The sequence below is a fragment of the Rhincodon typus genome, chromosome 4, assembly GCF_021869965.1.
Source record: "Rhincodon typus isolate 14 chromosome 4, sRhiTyp1.1, whole genome shotgun sequence".
Lineage (NCBI taxonomy): Eukaryota > Metazoa > Chordata > Chondrichthyes > Orectolobiformes > Rhincodontidae > Rhincodon > Rhincodon typus.
The window spans coordinates 73,895,964-73,923,394 of NC_063335.1; the positions used below are offsets into that span (position 1 = coordinate 73,895,964).

At 38.7% G+C, this 27,431-nt stretch overlaps 1 protein-coding gene across 6 annotated transcripts in view; it reads left to right on the top strand.

The window, feature by feature from the left end:
* greb1l (GREB1 like retinoic acid receptor coactivator) overlaps nucleotides 1–26,491 on the top strand; it is a 326,285-nt gene extending 299,794 nt beyond the window's left edge. For 5 of the 6 annotated variants that reach the window (XM_048595857.1, XM_048595861.1, XM_048595858.1 and 2 more), the window contains 8 exons: nucleotides 193–354; nucleotides 2,487–2,691; nucleotides 5,989–6,154; nucleotides 7,619–7,846; nucleotides 13,506–13,647; nucleotides 15,619–15,819; nucleotides 20,645–20,783; nucleotides 21,547–26,491. In XM_048595857.1, the coding sequence (XP_048451814.1) occupies nucleotides 193–354; nucleotides 2,487–2,691; nucleotides 5,989–6,154; nucleotides 7,619–7,846; nucleotides 13,506–13,647; nucleotides 15,619–15,819; nucleotides 20,645–20,783; nucleotides 21,547–21,710 (1,407 nt within the window). In that variant the 3' untranslated portion in view covers nucleotides 21,711–26,491. Of the gene's footprint in view, nucleotides 1–192; nucleotides 355–2,486; nucleotides 2,692–5,988; nucleotides 6,155–6,227; nucleotides 7,371–7,618; nucleotides 7,847–13,505; nucleotides 13,648–15,618; nucleotides 15,820–20,644; nucleotides 20,784–21,546 lie in introns of those variants that run through there. The other variant, XM_048595862.1, reaches the window with a different exon arrangement.
* The last annotated feature ends 940 nt before the right edge of the window (nucleotides 26,492–27,431 follow it).

Below are 27,431 nucleotides of genomic sequence, written 5' to 3' on the forward strand. Positions count from 1 at the left end.
TTTATCTCTAATATTTCTTTTTCATCATTTTCTAAGTTGTAGCTCACTTTATATTATTCAGCGCTAATGATACAAAAAAGTGTGTCTGTATAAGATTTCAGTGAAATTATATCTTGTATTACCAGTTTTATACATATAAGTACAAAGCTTCATTGGAGGAGAGATTGAATCTATCATCTAATTATGTTTCAGGTTTCTGATTCTACACTGCATGCATTTACATTTTCTTCTTCCATGTTGGGAGAGGAAGTGCAGCTTCACTTTATTATCCCGAAGTCAAAAGAGCAGCATTTTGTCTTCAGCCAACAGGGTAAACACCTGGAAAGTATGCGTCTGCCTCTTGTCACAGATAAGGTCAGCAATTGTTGGAGCCCCTTTGGGCTAATGTAGTTTTGGTATTGAATAATATTGAAGTGTAATCACTGTTCCATATGATCTGTTATCGTGTTTAGTTTGAAAAATTTGGGCTGAGCAGAACTCTTTTGAATTCTTAGTGGGAGTTTGAACAAGATTTAAAAGAAACCACCCAAAAGTAAGATTAACATGGCATCTTGCCTTGACATTCTACTTATACTAGTTCTTTTTTTCATTATTTTAAATTATTAAGGTGTATTCTCTTACTGTGTTTTCTTTGTGAAGACCAGTTGAGTATGCGAAGTCAGTGCTGAAGCTGTAGAATCATTTTTGTCATTCTACTTGAAATTCTGTCCAATGCATCCATGTTCTTTTGAAGTTAGGGAGCATGTAAATTGTTAACTGTTCAAGTATAGCTTTATGCATGAAGAAAGTGAAAGTCACAATAATTTATGGGGACCAGAAGCCGCTCTCATTTAAAAAAAAATGACTGGTGGTGAGAATAACCTGAGCGTCACTACAGTTCAGGCGAGGGCAAGGTTGAGATGGAAGGGCCCTCATGGTGACCCTTAGCCAGTATGGGAATTGAACCCATTCTATTAGTATCACTCTGCATCACAAACCAGCCATCCAACCAACTGAGCTAACCAACACCTGAGCCTTATGCAGGATTATTGTAATGCAGTACAGATTTTAGCTTGTAATTGCATTACTGTCATTTATTTTCAAGCTTTATCTTTATAAGAACTACTATTGAATATTTTAGTGCGTGGTTCTGAAGAATGACTTTTATGACTTGAAGCACACACTGTTGTTGTCCCAATCGCTTTAAATGCTGAAGATAAATAAATAATGGCTCTCAAGTAGTCAATGCATTTTAATAAAGGTGGTATCTTATCCTGTCAATTAACAAAAAAATCAGGTAATATTAGGAGCAGAAATGATTAGATTTTGGAAGAGGAGGGATTCTCCTGGAGATGCCAAAGGAGGAGATTATGGTTAGGGAGGCCGATGCAATCCAAGTTGTCTGCTTGCCACCCCTTAACAACTGACCTTGTATTATCACACCCATGATGTGGCGGTGTTGGTGTTGGACTGGAATGGACAAGGTCAAAAATCTCATGACACCAGTTTATAGTCCAACAGGTTTATTTGAAACCACTAGCTTTCTAAGCTCTGCTCCCTCTTCAGGTGCAATGTGTAAGTGGAGGTATACCGACACAGAAATATAAGCAGAAAGGTAACAACCCTAAAAATGACTTGCTGACTGCCTCCTGTTGAATCTTTCATCAGTTAGAAAGGAGATGCAGGTTTCTACTGATTAAAAAGCAAATCCCAGAATTTCTTTCAAGTCATTACCCCGAAATAATTAAAGGTTTTATCAGTGTGTCTGAGAGATGGCATCTCAAGTCAGACAATGCATTTTAGGTGTGAAGCCTTGTTTAGAATCTGTCTATGTTTTAACCTGGAGTCAGGCTGGTTTTACTTTTTTTAATAAAATAGAATGTATCAGCAAAACACAAACATCTTGGCTGACCATTGTGATCTCCCTTTGACCACCCCCACCCCTCAAAAATCCTTCCTGTCCTCCTCTGTGCTCCCTGGCTGCAGCTTCCAATCATTCCACGTGCTGGACTCCCCTGACTGGATTCCCATCCTAACAAAACCTCATCTCCAGTTTCCCATGATAGAAACTTCAAGTATCCCTGGCCTCAGTGACTCATTTGCCCCCAGCCCTTGGCTCCTTTTGCCTCCTTGTCTACAAGTTGGTGCAAAGGTCTATCTTGTCAGCAGCCTGGAAATTGATATAGCAAATGCAAATTAGTTCTTGATGCTAAATTTGGCAGCATCTGAGGGAAACCGTTTCCTGAGGGTTATCTGACTACTAAAGAACTCCTGCCTTCTAGATTTTGGAGCAAAGTATATGCGGGATTATTATGTCAGAAAAGTTACTATTTTGCTTATAAATCATGTTCATAAATAGGAGTAACTTGACAATTTCAAATGCATAATGTTGGGAAATTTATATAATGCATAGACTCTTTGATTGTTCTAGTTATGTGAAAAAGAGGTCGATTATTTGGCAGAAATATTTTTAGTTAGCATTGCTTTTCCTTAATTTGTTTTGGCAGAATCCCAAGTCAGTGAAGAGTCCTATCTTTACACCTACTACTGGGAGACACGAGCATGGCCTTCTGAACCTCTACCATGCCATAGAGGGTGCAAACCACCTTCATATCCTTGTGGTCAAAGAGTTTGAAATGCCTCTCTATCGAAAATATTGGCCCAACCACATTATGTTGGTACTACCTGGCATGTTCAATGATGCAGGGGTGGGTAAGTAAACCTTGCCTTATTTTTTCGGGCTATGCTGTAGTAACGAGTAAGTGTTTCATAAGTTTACTGGATAACAGGTTGTGTAACATGATTTGTAAATGTTTTGAAGTAGTTTAATTTTCACAGCTGCAGAGTCCATAAGTCTTTCTCATCAAGTAGTTGTGACATTGTATTTTGAAATTGGCATGTGGTTCATGGGAGTGATTCAGCCTGTTTTCATGCCAGTTAATTTTTATTTCTGTTGTTTGACTTTTAACTATCAAATTAGACAATATATGAATGCACAGTTATGTGATTTTTATTCACTAATGAGATCTTTTCAATAAAACAAAAACATGATACAAGATGTCAAAGCATGAAGATATAATGATGTTTTTGCATTCGGCTCGTAAATCATAGGGTTCCTCATTTGTCTATTTTTTGTCTGCTCCAGGTTGGTTCATTGTCAGAATAAGACAGAATTGTAGGGGCAGTCATACTGGCCTTGAAACTCTGTTTCTTTCTCCACAGATACTGCCAGACACACTGAGTTTCTCCAGCACTTCCTGTTTTTAATTATAGTAGGAGGAGCACTCCTTTAAAAGCTTTCTCCTAGTGAAAACTATATGAATCTCTTCTACTTTTTGGTTTGTTTACTGATAATAGCAAAGTCTCCTTGCTGTTCTGTGTTAGAAGAGAGTTTACCGGGTGGAATTCTCTTTTTTGAGACTGAGTGCAGGGCCGTTGTAAACTTGGGAGGAACTTCCGCTTTGAGCAAATTGTGTTTTCTTGCAAGATTATGCATTTCTGAGCTCATTACATATGCACGCTGAGGTAAAATACTAAATTTTGTGGACAGGAAGCTCTGAAGGTTGCCAGGCCCTACTGAGCTCTGACGTCTGGGCACCATATTTAGGAGTTGTCCAGACAGCCCTTCATTCTCTGCAGGCCAGGAGCATCACTCAACCTCTGCTCATCACCCCACCCATGCCTGGAGGTGGCAGAGACTGGAGGAAAAAATGGTGCTACACTGTAGCGATGCTTCCCTAGAGGTACTCCAAAAGGCTTTCTGGGAAAGTAGACATTATTTTTCTCTCTCTATGGATGGCAACAAGAGGCCATCCGAACTGATGAAGTTATCCAAGAATGGCTTAAGAGAGCCTAGCCCCAGAGCTGCCAGATGATGAGTGATTTGGTGAACTCGCCCAGGGTATGTATCATTGCCAATTTAGTCCTTCATGCTTCTATGAATGTAAGGTTGCCACTGAAGAGTTTTGTCAGAGTTTTGATGCCAGATATTCCTATTAGATGCTTCATGCAACCATTTTCTGTCACCTCATTAGTACCAGTACAGCACAACTAGCCCAACAGTGGTACTGCCTCTCACACATTTTCCAGAATTCATTCTTAACACATAAAAGGAGTCTAAAACACCGTGGTTCATGCACCATCAGGTGACTGACCTTGTGTCACAACTAGGAGAACATACACATCTCTCAGCTTTTCACCAAAAGCGGGGACAAGGACACAACCACCAAAGATTACTTTTAGAATTCAGCCCATTTTGAGTTCAGTCCTGCTTGCCTGTCCCAGTCAGGCTTGTTAGCATTGGCCAGTGTGACTGCCTTGCTTGGGCAGGCTTGTTGGATTGGTCAGGCTTCATCCCTAAAACTGCAAGTGTTTAACAGCAACAAGCCAGGCTGATTATGTCCGAGACTTCCCATGATTATCATGGAGAGGCTCACTCCTAACACTAAGTGTTTTTATAAAGAAACACCGTGGTTTTCAAGGAACCAAGCAACTTAAAAATTGTGTACTCACTGGAATTTGGAGGAAGAAGTCAACCAGGCACGTTCCTCATATATATGTGTAATTGGGTAAACACATTGGTTTCCCAGTTTTTGGCTAACAGGATTGCGCTGGTGAATGTAATTCCACTGGGCTGGACCATTAGTGAGCATTCAATAAAGTAACTTGAAAAGTGTTCAGAATTTAATAGCACACTTCAACTCGCCTTAGAGAAACTGAATTATTGCCTCCCACCCAGTAAAGCTCCCCCATCTAAGTGCTCTGGGCGGACCCTGAAAATTATTTACTTTTTCATGATTGGTTTCAATTTGCATGCAGCATTGTATTTTGTTGTGATGTTGGGACCATCTCCATAGATCATTTGTGCTTTTGATATTTTCCTAACTGCACAATTTCAAGAAATTATGGAGTTTAGCTTGGACCATTCCAGAAGGCATGAGGCAAACTAAGTAATGGAAAATAGACGTCCAAAGATAAGACCACAGGAATTAGTGAGATTGAGTCTTTGAATTCCACAGCCAACTCTGTGAAGACACACTGGGATGGTTTGTCTGTTAGGTCAGGAAGGAGGACTTTGTAAAATGTTTCAGGACCAAACCAGTATTGGAGCACAAGTTGAGGGAAACTTAATCTCACTCCAAGAACTGGCATTTTCCTCCAGGGATGCAAAACCAAGTTCAGAACTGTTTCTGGGTCCTGAATCCACCCCTGGAGGGGTTGGGTAAGGCTGGGATGAGGCAGTCACATTGGAACTTACGTAGGAGTGTTCCTGTGATTTAACAGGTTTCCATTCTATTAACAATGATGGGTGAGCTCTCAAAGCTGGAGGACCTATCAAAATCCATCCAGCTTGAACGGAGCAACAGCCTGTGATGGCAGGTAAGTGAAAGAAAGGGAATTTCAGGTCATAGACATTCTCCCTCTATCTTTTTAAAATCTTTGATAAGAAATAGATTTAGCAGTCAGGCTACCATGGTCGTTTCTGCACCTAAATTGGTCCATTTTGGTGTGGGAAAGCGTAAAGCAACTGAAAAGTTAGGTTGTTTATGAGCCTGATTGGCTATACTGGATGCAGGGCTTATTTCTGGCCATACCTACCTCCAGGCTGGCTGCCAGTTCAGTCCCAAAAATGTCTTATTCCAACTGAAGCTTAAAATGGTTCTTTTGGGAGATAAACATGAAAGTCCACTTGCCTAAGATTTGTACTAATTGAACCCTGTCCTATTTCTCCTCTTCTCCCACCCCCAGTTAAATAAAGGCAGTGCCCTTTTTTATGTCGAAGAGAAACATTAATCAAATGCAGATGACTTAACAGTAAACATATTCTATGACTTTGAAATGAGAGAAGAATACAGCTACAATTTTTAAATGATGGCTAATCATTACTTATATTTCACGTAATGTAATGGTTTGAACCAGTAGCAATCTTAAACGTACTTTCTCTGCAAATATCCAGGACATTGGATTAGCAAATTGTCTAATTCATTGTTTAACTTCTAACCTCTTTAGGTGCTGCCCACTTTCTAATCAAAGAACTTTCATATCACAATTTGGAATTAGAACGAAACCGCCAAGAAGAGATGGGGGTCAAACGACAGTGTGTGTGGCCATTTATACTCGTCATAGATGACTCTTGTGTCCTTTGGAATGTTCATAATATATCAGAATCAGACAGGTAGGAAAGACAAATAAAACACTATATTAATGGCAGAATATTTTTATTTAAAGAATTGCTTCTTTACTTGCAGGGTTCTTGTTTCTCAAGCTGAAGTGATAGAGAGCATTAGAATACACAGGAGGGACATTCTACTGTGATTATTCCTTTTTCCTTGCTGGAATTTTTATTTCCTCTTGACCTGCACCAGTTAAGATTCGGAATAAAGCAAAACGAAAGGAATGATTGCAAACTTTTGAAATGCATGATAAAGAAGTCAACAGCTGTCAAGCGAAAACAGTTCGGATATGTATCCTTCTATGAATGAGCATATGCTTTTGGTGTGAGGCACGGTGTTAGTTTAATGCTGTCTAAACACTGCTGACAGTGGTTTGTAACAAAGTGTCTGCAAAATCTGTAGAGAATCTAAAGCTGAATATAGGCCTTCATTTTCTGATCTCTGGATATTTGGAAACTGGACATGTCTACAAAGTTACACATTTGGACCCTTCTCCAAGTTGTGTGCTGACTCTGTGGGAATTGCCCAGGAAGTTAAAACTTCCAATGGGTGATTCTCCACCTCCCCAGGATACTGTACAGCGGTTTCTGAGATTTAATTTGGGTCAGAGATTTGGAAGAGAAATGATTTACATAGCTGAATAATCACCCAGGAAGTCCTAGACAGATCAAACATCTAGGTGATGGTTCAGCTTTGTAAATACTGCTCCACCAAGTACCTCCCAGCCTTCCAAACCCACCTGAGCTTCAGGGGTTCAAATGCTTTCCATTTTGGATATCCACATCAAACATGTCTAGGTTAAGCATTGCATAACTAAATAAAAATAACTAATTAATTGTATTTATATCGTGATCTCAGTAAAACATCTTAGGATGTTTCACAGGACCATTGTGAAGCATAAATCTGTGAACCCATAAGTAAACTTGACGATATGCTTTTTTGGATTCCCTCGTGGAGACTATCCCGCCCATCACTGGTTGAGTGTCAGTCATTGTAGGATGGTGAAAATGAATGCCCTTGCAGACGTTAATTGGTGGATGGGACAGGAAGGCCATCTGCAGGGCATCCAGCCCTGGCTTAAGCAGGGCAAAGGTAGGATGGTGGTGAGGTCCCCATTCAACACCCTCTGATCTGATTAAATTCTCTCACCTCCAAGCTCACCTCTAAAGAGGGCATTAAATCCCACACATAGAGTCCAAAAACAATTAGAGGATTTACATATAAGCACCTTCTTGCTTCTCTCTGAAACATCTAAATCAAATTTAAACCTGAATTATTTTGAAATGCAGTCATTATTATATAGACAAATGCTGCAGCCATTTTCAGAATACTAAGTTTTCATAGACAGCAATCAGGTGAAGCTTAGGTGATTTTATTGTTATAAACTGCTGTGGTGTTAGGAAAGTTGACATGCGAAATGAAATGACTGTGTACAAGTTTTTGACCAACTGTATTTTTTTAAACAGTGAAACAAAGGAACCCACAGTTTCCACAAAGAATGTTTCCTTGAAGACTGTAATGCTGCACATTGAGGCCACACCAAAGATTACTCATTATGCACTCTGTGGAATTCAAAAATGGAACAGCAAGCTAAATGCTAGCAAACTGAGGATGCCATTCTCTCGTTGTCACATACATGACTTTATACTGTTGAATGTTGATCTGACACAGAATGTACAGTATGATCTAAACAGGTAAGTTTCAATGAACTTGTGGAATTTTATCGAATGTTTATATTTTTTTAAATCAATTTCTGTTGAAGCTAAGGTTCAAACGAGGTTAGTTTTACAATAAATCATCTTTCCAAGCAAAATACAAAAATTGAGAGAGCAACAAAAAATAAAATTGGTTATGAGATTAGTGTTTTTGTGTTATCAAGGTACAATGAACAGCCATTATAGTTTGTGACTTGTGTAGATGAGGTTTGGCATTGGACTTCTAAGTCTTGTCAGTGTACATCTTAATTCAGTTAATTGTTTCAAATTACATAGTTGATAATTGCTTTGAGATGTGTTTGATGGAAGGAAGTGGTGAGGCTTTGAGTTTGGCAGCCATCTCACGAAAGAACTACAGAATTGATCACATTTGTTCTCCAGTGACTCCGGACTATAATTTGTGTAAAGCATTTAAGTAACTGTAGTAATTGGGCCTAAAAAAATTCTTACAAAATTTTTGTCCTGTAACTATCACATTCTGAGGCTGCGGAGACAGGTTCATTCAAGAGCAGATTTTATTCTAACTCTTGCTTTTGGTCTGAATTTGACTTTGTCAAGAATTATGTTGGCAAGGATGGAAATGAGCAGCAAACTTTCCTGAACTGGGAGCATAACTTATTTTAAGTCCCAGGTTTAATCTGCCTGCCTCCAGCCAGTTACCCGTTTGCCGTGAGTGAATTTTTAAGTGGCAAGAGATCAGTGACAAAGACTGACAAAAGGCATTCCTGTCACTTCTCTACGTTGTGGGATGAAGTTTTGGGATGGTGGCAAAAGCCTTTGCTAAGTTTTTCATAATGATTTTCCTCATCAAGCTTCTAGTTAAAATAGTAGTTCAGCAGACATCATCAGAACCTGATCTGTTTATTTACAAAAGGACTCCAATAGATACTGAAAGCAATTGTTTCAGTCCTGAGCACCAAAGTACGTGGGGACAAAGTGGATTGGTTAGTAGACCTCCCTTGCTTTGCTGAAAAATCATCCCAGTCTTCCTCATGGTAGATAACCCTCATTGTCCTCCCTCATATCCTCATGGCCTCTTGAGATCCTTTCCTTCATACTCCCTACACCACCCAATATTCCTTCCATGGCCTGATGATTCCTCCATATGTACTGTTGCAGTAGTCATTATGTACAGGATTGAAAAGTCTGTCAATACCTTCAAATGCTCCTGAAACTGACAAAGTAAGAAAACATCTTTTGAAAATCTTTATTCAAACATTTGCTTCTCTTACAGTCTTAGAAAAGTCAAACAGAGTCATACATAGTATCAATATGGGAGCCAGGGGCATAGTGGTAATATCATTAGACTAGTAATTCAGATGCCCAAGCCAGTGCTCTGGCAACATGAGTTCTTATTACATCACTAATGATTCACTTACCTTCTTCAAGGGAAGGGCATCTGCCTTCCTTGCCTCAGCTTGTCTGTATGTGACTCAAGACGCGAAGCAATATGGTTGACTCTTAATTGCTGACAGGAGTGGCCAAGTAACTTTTTCGTTTGTATTAGTCCTCTACAATGTCTAAGAAAAGGAATAAAATTGGACAGACCATTCAGCATCAGGGTAGGAACTGGAATTGATGATGACCAAACCCAGCCTGTTGACTCTGCAAACTCCCCCTAACGTTTGGAAACTAGTGACAAAATTGGGAGAGTTATGCCACAGACTAGTCAAGTAACAGTCTGACATAGTCATACTAATGGAATGATACCTACATACAATGTCCATCACCATCCCACCTCAGATAGAGACACAATAGGATACAATTAGAAGGAATATTGAGTGGGATCCATGTGGTCTCATGGCATCAGGTCAAATATGAGCAAAGAAACCTCTTGCTGATTACCACATACCGCCCCTATCTCAGCTAATGAATCAGTACTCCTCCATGTTGAATATTACTTGGAGGAAGTAATGAGGGTGGTATGGACATTGGGTGACAGTCTTCAGTGTCCATCTCTAAAGTATTTGGTAAAGAGGTAGGTAGATTTTTGAAATATCGAGAGTTGTTCTGATAAGCTGACACAAAAGAGAAGTCAAGCCCTGGAGTAGAACAACCATGATATTACATACTTGTAGGCTAGGTTCAAGGGCTGAATGACCTACACATACTTCTATTTCTTATGTTCTTATGACCACTAATGACTGAGCTCACAAATTCCCAAAAGACATAATCCTTAGATTGAGTCTCTTCTTTCACTGGGAAGGCCAATTTTAATAAGGCCAGATATGATTTCACCAGAGTGAATTGGGAGCAGATACGTGGAGGTGAATTTGTGTTAGAACAGAGGTATGCATTTAAAAAGGAAATAGGGAGAGTACAGGGTCAACATGTCCCAAAGCAGAAAGGGTGGGACCAACAAATCTAGCGAACCCTGGATATTGAGGGATGTTCAAGATTGGATAAAGTGAAAGAAGGAGGCTTATGCCAGCTATCCAGGACTCAAAACAGCAGAATCCCTAGTGGACTATAGAATGTGCAAAGGGGAACTTAAAAAGGGAAATTAGGAGAGCAAATTGGGAGCATGAAAGGATAATGGCAGGTAAAATAAAGGAAAGTCTTAAGTTATTAAAGGTAAAAGGAGAACTAGGGAAAAAGTAGAACCCATGAAGGACTACACTGATAATTTGTGCATGGAACCGGAGGACATTGATAGAGTTCTAAATGAATATTTTGTGTCGGTTTTCACCAGTGAGAGGGTTGATATGGGTATAGACATCAAGGAGAAAGACTTGATATGATTAAAGAAATTAGCATAGATAGGAGATTCTGAGTGGTCTGTCAGACTTAAAAGTAGGTATGTCTCACGGGCCAGATGAAATGTATTCCAGGCTTTTGAGTGAGGCAAGAGAGGAAGTGGCAAGGACTTTGTCAATAATTCTCAATTCTTCTCTGACCATAGGAGAGGTGCCAGTGTTAATCAAGAAGACTGCATGGGTTAAACCAGGAAACTACAGGCCAATCAGTCTAACCTCAGTGCTGGGGAAACTATTGAAAGCAATTCTGAGGGATAGAATTAATCTGCACTTGGACAGGCAGGACTTAATCAAGAACAGTCAGCACGGTTTTGTTAATAGAACGTTCTGTCTGACCAACTTGATTGAAATTTTCAAAGAGGTGACCAGGTGTGTGGACAAGGGCAATGCATTTGTTGTCATCTACTTGGACTTCAGCATGGTTTTTGATTCGGTCCTGCATGGGAGACACATAGCGAAGGGAAGAGTCCATGGGATCCAAGCAAATTTGGCTAATTGGATCCAGAATGACTGAATGGTAGTAAGCAGAGGGTGATGCTTGAAGGATGTTTGGTGAATGCAAGCCTGTGTTCAGTGGGGTTATGCAGGGATCAATGGGGCCATTGCTGTTTTTGATATGTATATATATATATATAAAAATGATTTAGACTTGAATGTAGGAGAGTTGATCAGTAAGTTTTCAGATGATATAAAAATTGGTGGGGTGGTAAATAATGAGGAGGATAGCTTTAGATTATAGGAGGACATAGATGGGCTGATCAGTGGCAAATGGAATTTACTCCAGATAAGTGATGCACTTGGACTGGACAAAAAAAGGCAAGGGACCCTGGGAAATAATGAGAGGGACCTTGGTGTGCATCTACTCTGATCTCTTAAGGCCAAGTAGATAAAGCAGTTAAGAAGACATATGGAATACTTATGTTTATGATAAAAAAAAATTGGTTTGACTACAGCTAGAGTAATGAATGCACTTGTGGAATCCACATTATTGGAGGTCTATGCTTGCACCAGGGAGTGTGCACAGGAGATTAAGGAACACAGGAAGGAATGGACCCTTGAGCCTGTTCCACCATTTACTGAGATCATGGCTGATCTGTGGCCTAACTCCATATACCTGCCTTGGCTCTTATCCCTTAATACTTCTGCTTAACAAAACTTATCTATCTCAGATTTAAAAATAACACTGATCCTGCATACACAAACATTTGTAGAAGAGAGTTGCAAACACTCACCACCCTGTGCGTATAGAAGTGTTCCCTAACGTCTCTCCTGAATGGTCTGGCCCTAATTCTGAGACTGAGCCCGTAGTTCTAGAATCCCCAACTAATGGAAACCCTTTGTTTTCCTGTTAATACCTTGAAACCTTCGATCAGATCTTCTAAATTCTAGAGAAAAAAGCCTAATTTGTATAATCTCTCTCGTTTAAGTCCAGGTATTGCTCTTGTAAACTTATGTTGTACTCCTTCCAGGGCCAATATATCCTTCCTAAGATATGGATTGGAGAGTTTTAGTTATGAGGAGAAATTGGATAGACTGAGGTTATTTTCCCTTGAGCAGAGGAGACTGAGGGACAGCATGATTGAGATGTATAAAATTATGAGGGACATAGACAAGAATAAATGTTTCCCCTTGATGGAGGGATCAATGACTAGTGGGCATAGCATTAAGGTAAAATGTGATGTAAGACGAAATGTGAGGAAACACTTTTTCAACCAGAAAGCGGTAAGAATCTGGACTTCACTGCCTGTAAATGGGATAGATACTTTTGATACCGAAGCATACAGGCTATGTGTCAATTGTTAGAAAATGTGATTAGACCAGTTAAGTGGTTGTTTTTCACCAGCACAGACTTGATGGGCCAAAAGGCTTTTTTCTGTGCTGCAGACTTCTATGACTCTAATGATTATCTCCAACAAGAGAAAATCTAGCTATCATCCCTGGATGTTCAAAAGCATTGCCACAGCTGAACCATCTACTATCAATATTCTGGGGGGCTATCATTAACCAGAGCTGGACTAGCACAATACTACAGCTAGGAATTCTGTGGCAAGTAACTCAGCTCCTAGTCTCCTTCAGTTCCTGTCCACCACCTACTAACACAAATCAGGAAAGTAATGGCATACTCTCCATTTGTTTGGATGGATTTGGCTTCAGTAGCTGAAGATGCCTAGCACAAAGTAGCCTGCTTGATTGGCATACCAATCAACACTTTCTACATTCTCTCCTTCGATCACCAATGCACAGAGACAGCACTGTTTGCCATCTATGAATTCACTGCAGTAACTCACCAAGGCACCTCCAACTGAGCACTTTCCAAACCAAAGTAAACCTCCACCAGTAAGGACAGAGCCACAAATGTATGGAACTAAAAATATCAATTGCTGTGAAAACTCAGCACCTGTGGAGAGAAAGCACAGTTAACATTTTGGGTTCAGTGAACCTTTTTCAGAATGCTTCTTCGGATGTGTGGGAACACCACCACTACAAGTTCCCTCAAAGCCAAAAACCATCCTATCTTGGAACTATATAAATGTTCCTTCACTGTGGTTCGGGAAAATTCCTGGAATGCCCTTTCTGACAGCGCTGTGGGTGTATCTAACGCTCCAGTGCTGCAGCAGTCAAAAAAGTGGCTCATCACCACCTCTCAAGCAATTAGGATGGGCAGTAAACACTGGCCTACCCAGCAATGAAGACATCCTGTAAAGGAAGAAAAGAATGCCACAGGCAGTCAGAGTAGAAATAAATAAAATAAGTTTGCCATCCTGGTATTTGAAATTCTAATTCCCTTGGAGAAGGGGATTGATTATTCAGAACTCTGTAGCTCAACTTGTATCCTTGTACAAAGAGACTTTCACTGTAAATGGCTTCTTTGTTTCTAACAGGTATACCTGTGAAGACATTGACTTCAACCTACGGGCAAACAGCAGTGGTTTACTTATTTGTCGATTTAATCACTTTAGTCTCATGAAGAAATACATCCAGGTTGGAGGGCATAAAGATTTTGTCATCAAACCCAAGATTATGGTAAGTAGTAGCCTCTGATAGTAAATTTTATGAACAAGGGCTTGATGCTCAACACAAATATGTTAAACTTGACTTTGATACTCTTGCACGAAGTTAAAGTGAACAGCCAGTAAATGTCATCAAAAGTTGAAGGAAATGTTGAAAATGTGTGAAAGGCAAATTTGTCTCCACAGATGCTGCCAGACCTGCTGAGCTTTTCCAGCAACTTCTGTTTTTCTTCCTGATTTACAGCATCTGCAGTTCTTTTGGTTTTTATTTTGTTCCATTGTAATCAAGCCCCTTAGGATGTCTAACTACTTAAATGGTGTACAATATAAGTGCAAGTTGTTGTTTTAACGATGAATGGGAGATTAAAGGTAATCTGAAACTTTATAATTTTTACGATTGAATTCCCTGACCCAGCACCATTTTCCCATTTCTATAAGAGACATCCATATGACACCTCTCATTATCCATCAGCAACCTAATGGAGTTCTGAGTAATTTTGTATGTTGATCAATTTTCACTATAAACCATATTGGGTTGACCAAAACATAATTCAGACAAGGTTTTGATTCTGTTTGCTGAGATCTTATAATTATTATCATCGATAATCATTGTGAAAAGAAAGAACTCCAATAATCTATTACTAGTTATTACTAACAACTAGCTGTTATTAAACATTCTCTGCACATTTCCCTTCTACCATATTTGAATTCTTCCTAGAAACTAGAGAAGGCTTGTTACTTTTGGCTTATTGTAATACTTCTCAAGAGTAGCAGTGGGTAAGGCTGGGAGTCCACAGTTGTTTCCTTGTTATTCATAAACTCCAAAAAGAGCTCAAGTATTGGCACAAGGTTATGAACAGTGTTATATTTTTAGAGCTGTTGGATTTATTTTTCTATACAGAGCACAGTGAGATGGAGTGGGTTAGCTAGTGCATTTTGATCCATCAGTGGAACCTAGAATTGAATCCAATGATGTTTGAATATCTTCTTACTTCCTTTCAGCTATAAGGATGTTATTTGGATTTGAGCATTCCCCACTTTGTTGTTCGTGAATATAAATTTATACAAATCTCCTCAGGTTAATGCATAAAAAAAGGGAGATCAGATCCTAACTATTCTGCAAACTTTGACATATCTAATGACCAATCATCCAGAAAAGTTACCTCCGCTTGCTAAATGCAAACAGCAGAAATCTCTCAATGCAGAGAGGTCATGACCATTTACTAGGTATTGCCATTTCTACTTAAATCCATTTTACACATTCTTATTTGTTTCACTGCCATTTTCATTTTGCATCACTACTTTCCTCTCTTGACTTGAAATTCTAGCTAACAATTTAATTTCAATTTTCCTATCAGTCAGAGAAGATTTTGTGTTATCCTCCCCCATTAGGAGGCAATTCTCTTTAAATGACTGTTCCCTTACAGTCGGAGCTGGAGCCTTTTAAGTAATGTGATTCTAATTCCTTGGGTCTCTTTGTACTAACAAAGCCAATGCAAGGTTCAGGCTACAGTGAAGAATAATGAAGCCATTTAAATCTTCCGTCTTTTTCCTCAACAATAGCTGAATAAATTTAAAGGTAAGTCTGAAAGGTGCACATATTCTGAGTTTTCATTAGCCATGCAGTAAAACTTACACTTCAGCCAAACCTTTTATCAAGGTCCCTGAGAATACTTATTGTAATGTATGGATGATTCTAATTAGTTGTATAAACTTTTAAAACCCAAATGCTGCATTATCAGTTAATGAACTGTTTCCATGTTTTCCCAGTTTGCCATTAGAAATAATTGTTTATTGCTTTTAAAATCTCTACATATTTTACTGATTTATTTATTTGTGTAAGGATTAAGTAGTTAGATTCCAAAGGTTGCATTGTGCTGTAATATATGAAGGAAGAAACAATCGCAGAATGTTGGACTAATCACTAGTGACCTAGAAGCAATTAAGTTTCCTTCCTAACAGCTATCTTTTCTTCGTGTGACAGGTATCTGAAAGCCTCAATATGATTTCTGCCTCTCAGTATGTCTGTGCTCCAGATAGTGAAAGCACAATGCTAGCTGCTCCAGCCCAGTTTCTCCTGGAAAAGTTTCTACAACATGCCAGTTACAAACTCTTTCCTAAAGCTGTACACAACAGCAACAACCCTGTGTTAGCTATTGATTGCTACATGAATCTGGGTCCTGAGGTGAGCGTTTGCTTAAATATATTACTGCCATAAACTGGTGTTAACCATGCAATAAGCCTGAATGTGAGAAGCACATTCCACCATATATATTTTACATATGTATTCATAGGTGTAGTTTTTGTCATTAAAGGCAAGAGACAGAACACGGCACGGTGGCACAGTGGTTAGCACTGCTGCCTCACAGCACCAGGGACCCAGGTTCGATTCTAGCCTCGGGTGTCTGTCTGTGTGGAGTTTGCACATTCTCCCCGTGTCTGCGTGGGTTTCCTCCGGGTGCTCCGGTTTCCTCCCACAGTCTAAAGATGTGCAGGTTAGGTGGATTGGCCATGCTAAATTGCCCATAGTGTTCAGGGATGTGTAGCTTAGGTGGGTTATAGGGGGATGGGTCTGGGTGGGATACACTGAGGTTTGGTGTGGACTTGTTGGGCCGAAGGGCCTGTTTCCACACTGTAGGGATTCTAAATCTCATACAGTTGATCAATCTGGTCATCATTATCAAATAGCTTAGCATTGCATTAACAAGTTAATTCCTAGATATTGAAGATTTAATTATTTAATAACATCAACCTAATAAATAGTATTAACATTAATTAATTAAACCAAGTTTAATGGTCTTTTAATGGTACAGAACTTGAGCTTTGCTGAAAAAAGACACTTTTTGTCAAAGCAGTTCATCTTAACATGCATCAAAACAAGTCTCAAGAATACCAATAAAAGGGAAAGCCAATATTAATACTTAATAATTAGAGGAGAGTGCTTATAAATTGGCAAGTGGTAGAAGTATTGCCTTGGAGAATACAAAAGTTTGACTGTTAACTTCCAGGCCTTTTTAGACTTTAAACCAGGCAGGTTGACTTTGATTGGTCAGTTCATTGCCCAGGGAAATGAACCAGCAAATGTCTGTCATCTAGTTTGTTGGGTTAAACAGGCACATTGTATACCCATGTTCTTTCTGTCTGTAAAGAATAGAACCCTGTGTATTAATAAAGATAGCTTTCAGTACACACAAGTGCTGTACACTACAAACCCAATTGACAGGACTAAATTGATTATCATGTAACTTCTGAATGAAATTATGCAAATATGAGTTATCCAAATATTATCCATTGCAAAGTCTCGTCTGTTATTGAATAATGTCCTTCACATGCAAACTGGTTGGGTATAGTCAGGAACCTTGCTTGTTGTGAACATCCAAAGGGAAATACTGTTACGTATGATCCACCAATCTTCAGGGTTATGGCCTACATCACAGCCGTACCGAAACTCGTATATCACATTTGTGTGATAGGCAGCAATCCTTCTTACTTGATAGCCACATCCTATTAGTGGTGAACACCATTCACTACTGCGTAGTTGTAGTATGAAACAGCTTGCTTCATGTGTTGGAAAAGTCAAATGAACTACCTTTCTTTGATGTCCTAGTTGAGAAATTGGGCAGGGGGTTATCTAGCAATGTCTACTTTGAAACTCCCTTTACTTGTCAATATACACATTGGGATTCCTACAGTTCCATGCATAATAGTATTGGTCTATTTAGCAACCTCATAAATATTGTCCGAGGCATTTGTTCATCATGCAAACCTTATGCTTAAATAGGGTATCCTGCAGAGGCATCCTGCATGATAATGGCAGCCCAGATCAGATCATCTCTTGCTGTATATCATGTAAACTCATGGAGCACTTTAAATTGATCGCTTTTGGTCCTGAAAAGTGCCCAGACTACTTCAGATAAGGTATATCAAAGTTTGAGGAACAGGTGAAGCAAGCTGTTTCGCACTGCTGCTGTGCAATAGCAATATGAATATTTATCGTTATCAGGATGCAGCCATCAAGCTAAAACGACATTCTGGCCAACACACAAATAAGTGGTGTGGTATATGAATTTCAGTGCCAATGTGATGCTATGTATGTCGACCATATTTCCGAAAGACTGGCAGATCATATCAAACAGCATAGTTCTTTGGCTGTTTGCAGCTGGCAAGGTACTGACTATACCCAACCAGTCTGCGCCTGCAAAACTCACAACATAGTGATCAACATTAGATGTGACTCTGCAATTTGACAAATAATTAATTATTTTGCTGTAGAATCCTGAATGAGCAAAGAATTAGGCTGACAGTTGATTTAGGATTGTCAGTTGGACTTGCTGTGTGGTGCACCTGCTTATACTTGAAGTTACCTTGTTAATTCATGGGGCCTTGTTACTCATAAATAAAAAGAACATATGAACACACTGTGCCCGTTTCAACTCAACAAAATATATCACAGCCATTTGCTGGTTCCCTGTCAGTGCCCTGATGAATCAAGTTAATCCGTCAGATTTGAAATCTAGGCAAAGCCTGCAGTTAACAGTCTATCATCACTAACTGCTGCATTTTCCATGAAAACGCCTCTACTAATCAAGGGTCCACTAGTCAGCCAATCAGTATTCTCCCTTCATACAGTATAGGATGGTGGTCTTCCCTTTTATTGGTATTCTCACGAATTCTCCTGATGAGTGCAAAATGAAAAGCTTTGACAAAGTATGCCTTTTTTCAGCAATACTGAAATACTGTAAAGGGAAGCAGACAAGTTTCTCCTACTTTTTTTGAACAAATCATTTGATCACTTGCTTGTATAACTTATTAATATACATTTTCAAACCACTGTTTAGCTGCTTTCCAATTGCACCTAACTTCAATACTTACTCTCCACTCTCCAGCATTACAGCAGTGTTGCTGCAAACACAAGCATTAAATCTGTTTTACAGTGGAATATTTAGTATCTTAAGAGACTCTAACTTAAGGAAGTTGGTGTAAAGATAGCTCAATTAAATAGTTTGGCTTAAACCAAGCACTAGAGGTTATTTCTGGTGGAATAGAATTGACCAGTAGAGAAGTTATGCTAAAGTTGTATCAGATCTCATTCAGACCATACCTGTAGTATTGTGTATAATTCTGGTTACCAGATCGCTAAGAGGTTATAGAGGAATTATGAAAAGAAACTGGAGAGATGCAAAAATATTTACAGGATGGTACCACTACTACAAGCTTATACCAAGAGGAAAAGCTGACTAACTTGGGTCCTTTGACCTTTGAAAGAGGCTTTAGAGTGACTGAATAGACGTCTATAAAATTATTAAAGGTTTTAATAAGACAGATACAGAGCGTAGAGTTTTCGCTTTTGGAATCCAGCCTTGTTGAGTGAAGAATTGCTACTACTTAGACTTTACTTGGACCACCTTTTCCATTGGCATGGAAACATTCTCCTTGGAAATAGGTTCCCTAATAGATTAAGGATGGCAGGCAAGTTCTTGAAGCTTGAGGGCCATTCAGAGTCCTTCCAGCTTCAGAGAAGTAGCTGGCTGCAATTAACTGAGCTTCACCATAAAAGTTGCCCTCTCACCACCATTATAAAATGTAATTAAAAGCTGGAAAAGCAACCAGTCCATGAATGTTGAGTGGAAGAATTGTCCAAACAAGGTGACTTTGGCTGCAACCAAGGAAGGCTTGTGGGTCTGCCTGGAGTTGTTATATCCCAGTCTGCTGATGTTCAGCTTCAGGTTACTGCCCTAATTCAGGCAGATGGTCTGCTTCCATTTGTGACAGCAACATAGAAAATCACAGTTGATGACTTTTGACTGCCATTTTAACAATGATTTAACAGAATGTGGCACTACTGGCCAGGCCAACATCTGTCTACTGTTTGATAAATATGTGGATCTATGTGAGAACTCTGCCAAGTTGACTGACAATTCATTTTTAAGTACGCGCAGTGCTGCTCCTGGCATATCGTCCTTTGCTCTTCATTGAACTAAGGTTGATACTGCATCTGATTGTAATGATAGAGTAGGAGATATGCCAGGCCATGAGGTTACAGATTGTAACTAAATGCAATTCTGTTACTGTTGATGGTCTATATTTCCAGACTTGAATAGCTAGATATCTTTGAAATTTAGTTCATTTAGCACGTGGTGGTGCCATACAACATAATGGAGGGTACCCTGAATTTGAAGACAGAACTTCATCTCTGCTAAGACTGTGAACTGGTCACAGCTTCCAATACTGTCACATACCGATACATCTAAGACAGGTAGATTGGAGAAGATGGCATTGAGTAGATTATTACCTCTTGTTGGTTGCCTCATCAACAGCCACAGGAACCTTTTAGCAGCTATCTCCTTCAGAACTCGGTTAGCTCTGTTAATAGTGGTGCTACCAAGCCACTGTTGGTAATGAATATTGAAGTCCCCACCTAGAAAATATTCTGTGACCTTTCCACCCTCCTTGCTTCTTCCAACTGGCAGTCAACATGAAGCAGTACTGGAGTACTGATTTATCAGTTGAGGGGCTCTGTAGGTCATTAGCAATTAATGTAACCTTTTTTCCCTCAAAAAGGGAAGTGTTGGGAAAACAGTACATTGTCCACCACCAGCATTTTCTGGGTCCATATCCCATCATACCCAACCTCAGTGGGGCGTCAAAATCCTGTCCAAAGATTGTTTCCAGATTGTGAGGATTGTCATCAATATAAGACAGTCACTAAGAAATTAAATAGGGAATTGAGGAGTCTTTTCAGACAAAAAGAGATCGAATAGTACCCATGTATATAAGGAGGTGGCTAAACAAACATGAAGGAGTAAAGAAGGTTCTGCTGATAGAATTAAATGAAGACAGAGGCTAAAGGAAAGGATAAAAATGATTAAAACCAGCTTGGAATGGTTGGATTCAATGACCTGGTAGTGTGCTGTTTATTATTTGTGATTGTGTGTAATAAGAAAGAAACAGATATTCCTTTAACACACAGCACTTCTGTGATTAACATTTCTGTTCTTTCCAATTCATAGATTTCTGTGTGTTATGTAAGTTCACGACCTCACTCAGTTAACATAAAATTTGAGGAAGTTTTGTTCAGTGGACTTCTACTCTACCTCTGTGACTCATTCGTTGTTGCCGATTTTCTCAAGAAATTCACATTTCTTAAAGGTAATGGAACGTCAGTTTTTTTTTTATATACATTTTCTGATTTAGCAAATAAAGGATGGCCAGGAAAGGAGATTGTTTGATGTTTACATTTGTTTGCCTTTAATTGATGAGTTACTCTTAGTTCTCATTCAGAATGTTCAGAGGCAGCATTCTGTGGAAACAATACTTAGATCACCCCTTACCAGATAATCTTCCAATGAAATTGACAGGGTTCACAGGTTCATCTAACCTATCGAGTGCAAAGTAACAATTTTGCCATGAGGAATTTTACTTCCAAATTTTGATGAATACTGAAAGGTTATTTACTTCTGAATAGAATATTTTGAATGTGGAAAGCCTGCTGTTGGTTTCTGTCTAGATGTTCCATGCTCCTCCCTGAGGAGTATCATGCGATTTGTCCTCCATGGTCTAACCTCTTCAAGCTGTAAGACATTATCTTCTCTGTCTTGAATCTTAGTCCATTTCTTGCTGGGAGAGAGCATCATTTCACTTCAGCTGCTGCCTAAAGTGTACAATTAACCAATGGGATTTATTATGTCCATTACTATTCGGCTCCCTAAAATATGACTGCACTGTGGTTAAAAATGTCTTCAAATGGCTGACAGAATGCAATTATTAGAAGCAGCAGACATCTAGCTCTTATTATGTAGGGTAAGGGGGAACACTTCAGCTTTAGTGAATTTAACTAATCTAGAAGATAAACTTTGAAAAATCTCTCTTTTGGTGAAATCCTAAGTTAGTATCACTTGCTTTGCAATTAAAGGTGCCACACTTTGCATGATTTGTCAAGACCGAAGTTCGTTACGTCAAACTATTGTACGCCTGGAGTTGGAAGATGAATGGCAGTTCCGGCTGCGTGATGAGTTCCAGACAGCCAGCAGCAGTGATGATAAGCCACTTTATTTTCTTACCGGACGGCATATTTAAATTTACTTCAGATGGCAAGAAACAATAATTGCGGGTGATAGGTGGCACTAATAACAGTTTGATAAAGCACAATTTACAATTCCATGGAAGGGTAATGCGGCACAATTGTGTAGAAAAAGCGTATCAATATTGTTGGTAGTCTGACAATGGTCACTTTAACAAACGATTATATAAGAACAGAAACATAGTGCTCAGAGATAAGAGAGGACTATGTTCTGACGTCAGTAACTCCAGAAAAAGTTAATTGTGTGATTTGTGAGAAAAACAACTTTACATACGACTTGGTACATTGACCTATTCAACATGGCAGAAAAAGGCAGCATTAGCTGCAGAATGTGTATATGTCCATCATAGGTTTGACCAGAGCTACTCATTTTAAAATATATTGCAAGTAGACCTGGATCAAAGCAGAATGAACAACTCTTAATAGAAATACTTCATTTGAAAGGAATGAAACCAAAGCTGTGGAGTGAAAGGAATTGAAGACTGTATGTTGAAGATTCTCAACGTCACCATTTTGACTGTACATATTTACAGTTAAGCTCAGGGGTTTAAATTCAGGTGACAATGGAGAGGAGTCACTCATAATCATGCTAATTGTTCTCTCAATTTTTGCTGTATATGATTTCATACTTATTTGCTGTAATACTTCACCCTTAAGTACTTTTTTAGAAAGCCCACGTATTTGTTGAACATTTCAATCTAAATGCATTAGTAGGGAAATTGCAAGATTTGATTATATGATGTGGATGTTGCTATAAATTTTAATGGCATCTGGATTAGAAACATTTCTGACTGCATGCAATGCAGGTCTTGGTTAATCTGTAATTTCGTTTAACTAAATTGTCTTCATGCTTTCTTGTATAGCCTCCCCAACAGTACTTTTTTATATATTGCACAGGTGGTTGTATGCTTTTGCTTACACTTACACTTAGTTGCAGCATTGTTTTCATTGATTTCTAATTTCACGCAAATTGCTATCAATAATGCATTGAATTAGCTTTTGGTAGGTTGAATGTGCAGCCTTGACATATTGAAAATCTACATCTTTTCTATTTTAAATGTTAAATGCTGTTAAGAGGATGGAGGCATTGTGCTTTTCAGTTTCTTTTTTGTACAACACATGAAAAGAGTAAATGTGCACTAGTATCACACATCTTATTGTTCCCTCCTGTGTTGACTGTAATGTGTCATTTTTAATATTTTCATTGTTTTTAAGAGATGCTCTGCAGGATATAAATGAAAGTAAACATTAATTTAGTTGTATTTCATCCACATTATCACTGTGCAATGCCATTAAATGTCAACTGTTTTTGGTAAATGATACAGCAGTCATGTCAGCTGGAGACCTTCTATACTTCATACAAGAGATACAGTGATAATATCAATAATGTGGAAAACATAAAAACAATTGTATGAAACTTTGAAATTAATAATGCCCCCATAAAATTGATCATCTACGCTTGTACTGAGAAATGTTAAATATGACTATTGACACACAAACAAAAATAAAAACGTTCCAAATTGACATTGAGAGAAAAATCAACACATTTTCATATTATAATTGGAAAGTGTCTGTACATTGTTAACTTCAGACCATACAGACATTAGCCCTGCCAGCAGCAATATACATGTGCACTGATCATTAGCCCTACCAACAGCAATATGCATGTCCACTGATAGCTGAGGTGGACATGGAGATTGCAGTTGAGAGGAAAAAAGAATGATTGTTATTAATGAGAGAACTTATAAAGAAAACTCATTATTGTAAATATTTCCAATTACAAATGAACACCTATCTTTTATTTCACTGTAGTTCTCTCTCCCTTTGCACTGTACACAATTTCTTGTCTGAAATAATTACAGAACTTTTTCAACTGTTATATCAACTCAGTGTTATGTGAGCTTTATACAAAAGATATCTGCCTTAGGAGGGTTATGGATTTTAAAGGATCCATGATATTGGTGTTGGGAGATGGATTATGGCAACATAAGGGTAAGTCTTATTGTCAGAGATCTCAGGTACCTTTGTATTACATGAATGTATTGGTGAAGTTCAAATTTCACTGGCAGGACATATTGTTACAATTTGCTTTCTATGGGCTGAGAGTAGAAGTCACTAAATGAATTTTACACTTCTCCATTCTAAGTACTTGGTTTATTTGTACACTCGCAATAGGTATTGTTTGAATTATATCTTGTCCTTCTTAACCTAACCTCCAGTTATCATGAAAACAGTATATTTTGCTGTGCTTTGCAAACGGTCATGGTATAGCACCCAGTCTTGTCACTGACCTTTGTGCATTTTATCATTGAATGTATGCTGTGTTAGTTGGAACACCATTGTAAATTCACCTTTAAATTTGTAGTGCATAATATAAATTCTTCTGCATTTGTTGTACTCTTAACGTACAGTGTACAAGTTAGACAGGCCAATTGGAAAAATAAGTGGAAATTCAAGTTTCAGGCTGGAGTGATAACTTTCTGTTCTAGTCCCTCTAAGGATGTTCTGACACAGGCCTCTGCTATTTTTCTGGCAGATAATTTCCCAGTATATTTGTGTAGTGAATGTGAAACATATTTTTATAAACTACATTGATAATGCTACACAATATACAGAAAATCTTTCCCAAATATTGGAATGTATTACTATCATTGCCACCGATCTGCATTGGAAGACTTCAGTTGAGTAGTACAGTTTTTTTTTTTCTATTTCAGTTGGATCTAACTTTTATTTTGATCTTGAATGCATTTCCAGTTTCAAACAACACATTACATTCTTGCTGTAAACTACAACTACTCCTGTTCAAAATCCAAAGAGTATAGCATGAGGCACAGGATTGTCACTTTTCAATTTCAACGCCTGCAATGAAGATGTTCAGTTGGAGAAGAAACTCTTAGACAAGAAAAGGAGGAATTAGTCCATGCAATTTTTTTCATCTTTCACAAAATCTCCCTTGAAAGGATAGCATAAAGACCATACTCGTTATCATGTAGTTGCTTTACAATTAAGTGCCATAATTTAGTTAACGGTATTCGGAATTTTAGCAGAAAATACCGCAGAAGTGCAACAGATCAGATTAATACTGCAAAAAAGTGAGTTTACATTTTATCTGTAACCTTTCATGATAGCAGCCAGTGCTATCTGTAGATGGTGGAATTCCTTGGTACCCAAAGAGTCAAGGGGGAAACTCATACCAGTTGAATCTGATTATCCCACAGCTATTTGACATTTCAAGGAGGAGGTGGTACTTCTAGCCCTCAGTCAATATGAAGTTCCAGCCAGTCTGACTAGTCTCAGCAGCAGAGGTTGCGGTGGATTAAGTGCTGGAGTCCAGAATCAGTTAAGTATGGTGGTCTCAGGGTTGGCAGGGGATGTGAGGCCCAGATGTTAGGCAAGAGGGAGGGTGGAGAGTATTGAATAGAGATGGGGATGGTAGGTGGGAAATGCAATATTGAAGAGGTCACGGATGGAAGTACCTCCCTCTTCCTAACTGAGGCCAAAGCAAGATCACTTTTCAGGCATCTCTGTTACTGTCGAATTCTTCCAGCGAGCCTGAGAATTGAAGCTTGTTGGAAAAGACCATTAAGTGATCACTAGATATCCATAAATACCTTACAGGGGCAAGGGAGGACTAGTCTAGGCATTGTACATCCCCCCACAAAATGGTTGTTAGGTCAGGGAGGGACAGAGGCAGTGTGGAGGCCACAAAAGAATTTCACCCCCCCACTACCAAACCCCCAGGAGAGAGAACATTTTACCTCTCATTCACTTTGCTACAGGTTGTCTTCTTCAACCTGTTGAAGCTTTGGTAGCTAAGGATGAATTTCTGAGTTTCTGTTTGTGACAACATAGAACCAGATCCAAAACTTCAAACTTTTGGCTTGTGATACCATGAATCTAATCTTTGTGATGTTATTACGGAGATGAAATTAATTTTGAAGACAAGCATGCTAGCTAATTGGCTGAAATACACTGATTTACCACTATATGCTTTGGTGTAAGACTTTGTAGAATTTTTAACTAAGTAATTAGAAATATATTTTATTTATAAACTGTATTTTACCAATCATATGTTGATCAATAACTCTATCCAGTTTGGTTCCTGTACCTCAATCCAACTTAAGAAAACATCTAAACATTGAGATTGTGTTGGCTTTGCCCAGCAGCCTGTAAAGGAACTACAGTTGTTCCTCATGCACAATAATACTTTCCACAAAACTCTAACTGTATCAGTAGCTTCCAGTTTTCAGTACTGATTACTACATGCAAAATTTATATCGAGTGCTCCCGAAATGTCATTCAATTCCGTGCAGATTTCCAATTTCATATTTTGTACGTCCCAGATGACTTAAAATATCAGTTAATAGTTTGGTATTTCAAAAGAATATCTTTACCATATTGATGTTTTAGTTTTGACAACATTGTGACAGCATTGCTAGTCCATTTATTTATTGCTGGTGATAAATGAAGCTGTTAGGAAGAGCTGAAAGTGTCGTTAAATGTCAAGTACTGACTGCAATGGTCCCCACAAACAAGGAATCACTATCACCTGGCATTTTTCAACAAGAAGGCTTTTGAACTTGAGCAGATTCAATAGATATCAAGAGAGCCAATGAAGCTAGGTCAGTGAAGCTAAGCATATAGCCAGTGAGAAATTGTTAGTCATATTCTGACATAATAGGGGTGGCACGGTGGCTCAGGGGTTAGCACCTGGGTTCAATTCTACCCTTGGGCAACTGTTGAATTTGCACATTCTCCCCATGTCTGTGCGTGTTTCCTCCAGATGCTCCGGTTTCTTGCCACAGTCCAGAGATGTGCAGATTATGGGCTATTTAGCATGGCAAATATACCCAATGTCCAGGGATGTGCAATCTAGGTGAATCAGTGTTGGGAAATATAGGGTTACAGGGATATGGTAGTGGGGTGGATCTGATGGGATGCTCTTCAGAGTATCAGTGTGGACTTGATGGACCTAATGGCCTGCTTCTACAATGTAGGGTTTCTAAGAACTGTTACAAAGTCCATCTTAAGAAAATCCTTGGTTAGAGACAGAGTAAGTTGCAATCATACAAGACACTTCAGTGACAGAAGAAGATGGGTTTTTTTACACTTGCTAATCTTATAAATTTCAGAATCATTTTGTTACCTTGGTTTGAGGCTCTTTGCCTCATGTTTAGTTATATTTTTCCAAGAGCTACAAGTAGACTTTGACAGAAACATTACCATGGCAATAATCACAACAGGGATCTGTTTCCAGGTTCTGCTTCCCTTCTCTTACAATCTTTCAAACAGCATTACATCTTAACACGATATATCAGGATCTTTTGCAATCACTGGCTCTATCTCTAGTACAATTTACAACACCCTTCTTTCCAGTATGGCTTAAATAATAACACATTGTAGGTCTAGTATGCTGGTATATTGAGTAGACTCTATCCAGAAAAAAAATGCTTTTTTAATGTTTAAAGTTGTTGCATTTGTATCTATCAGTTGAAATAGAAATGGTATGTGAAATAACTCAATTGAAAATAAAGTAAAAGCTGAAAATGCCAATTTGTATCCTTTAATATAGTGTGGGAAGGAAAAGTCCCACTCCAGCCTGAATGTCCCTTTAAGACTTTCCTGTTAATTTTCCCTGTTGATTTGGATAGTTTACCCAATGGTCTGTGTAGGGTAATTTCATTCAAAAAAAATGAGTACTACACCTGAAGGTGAGT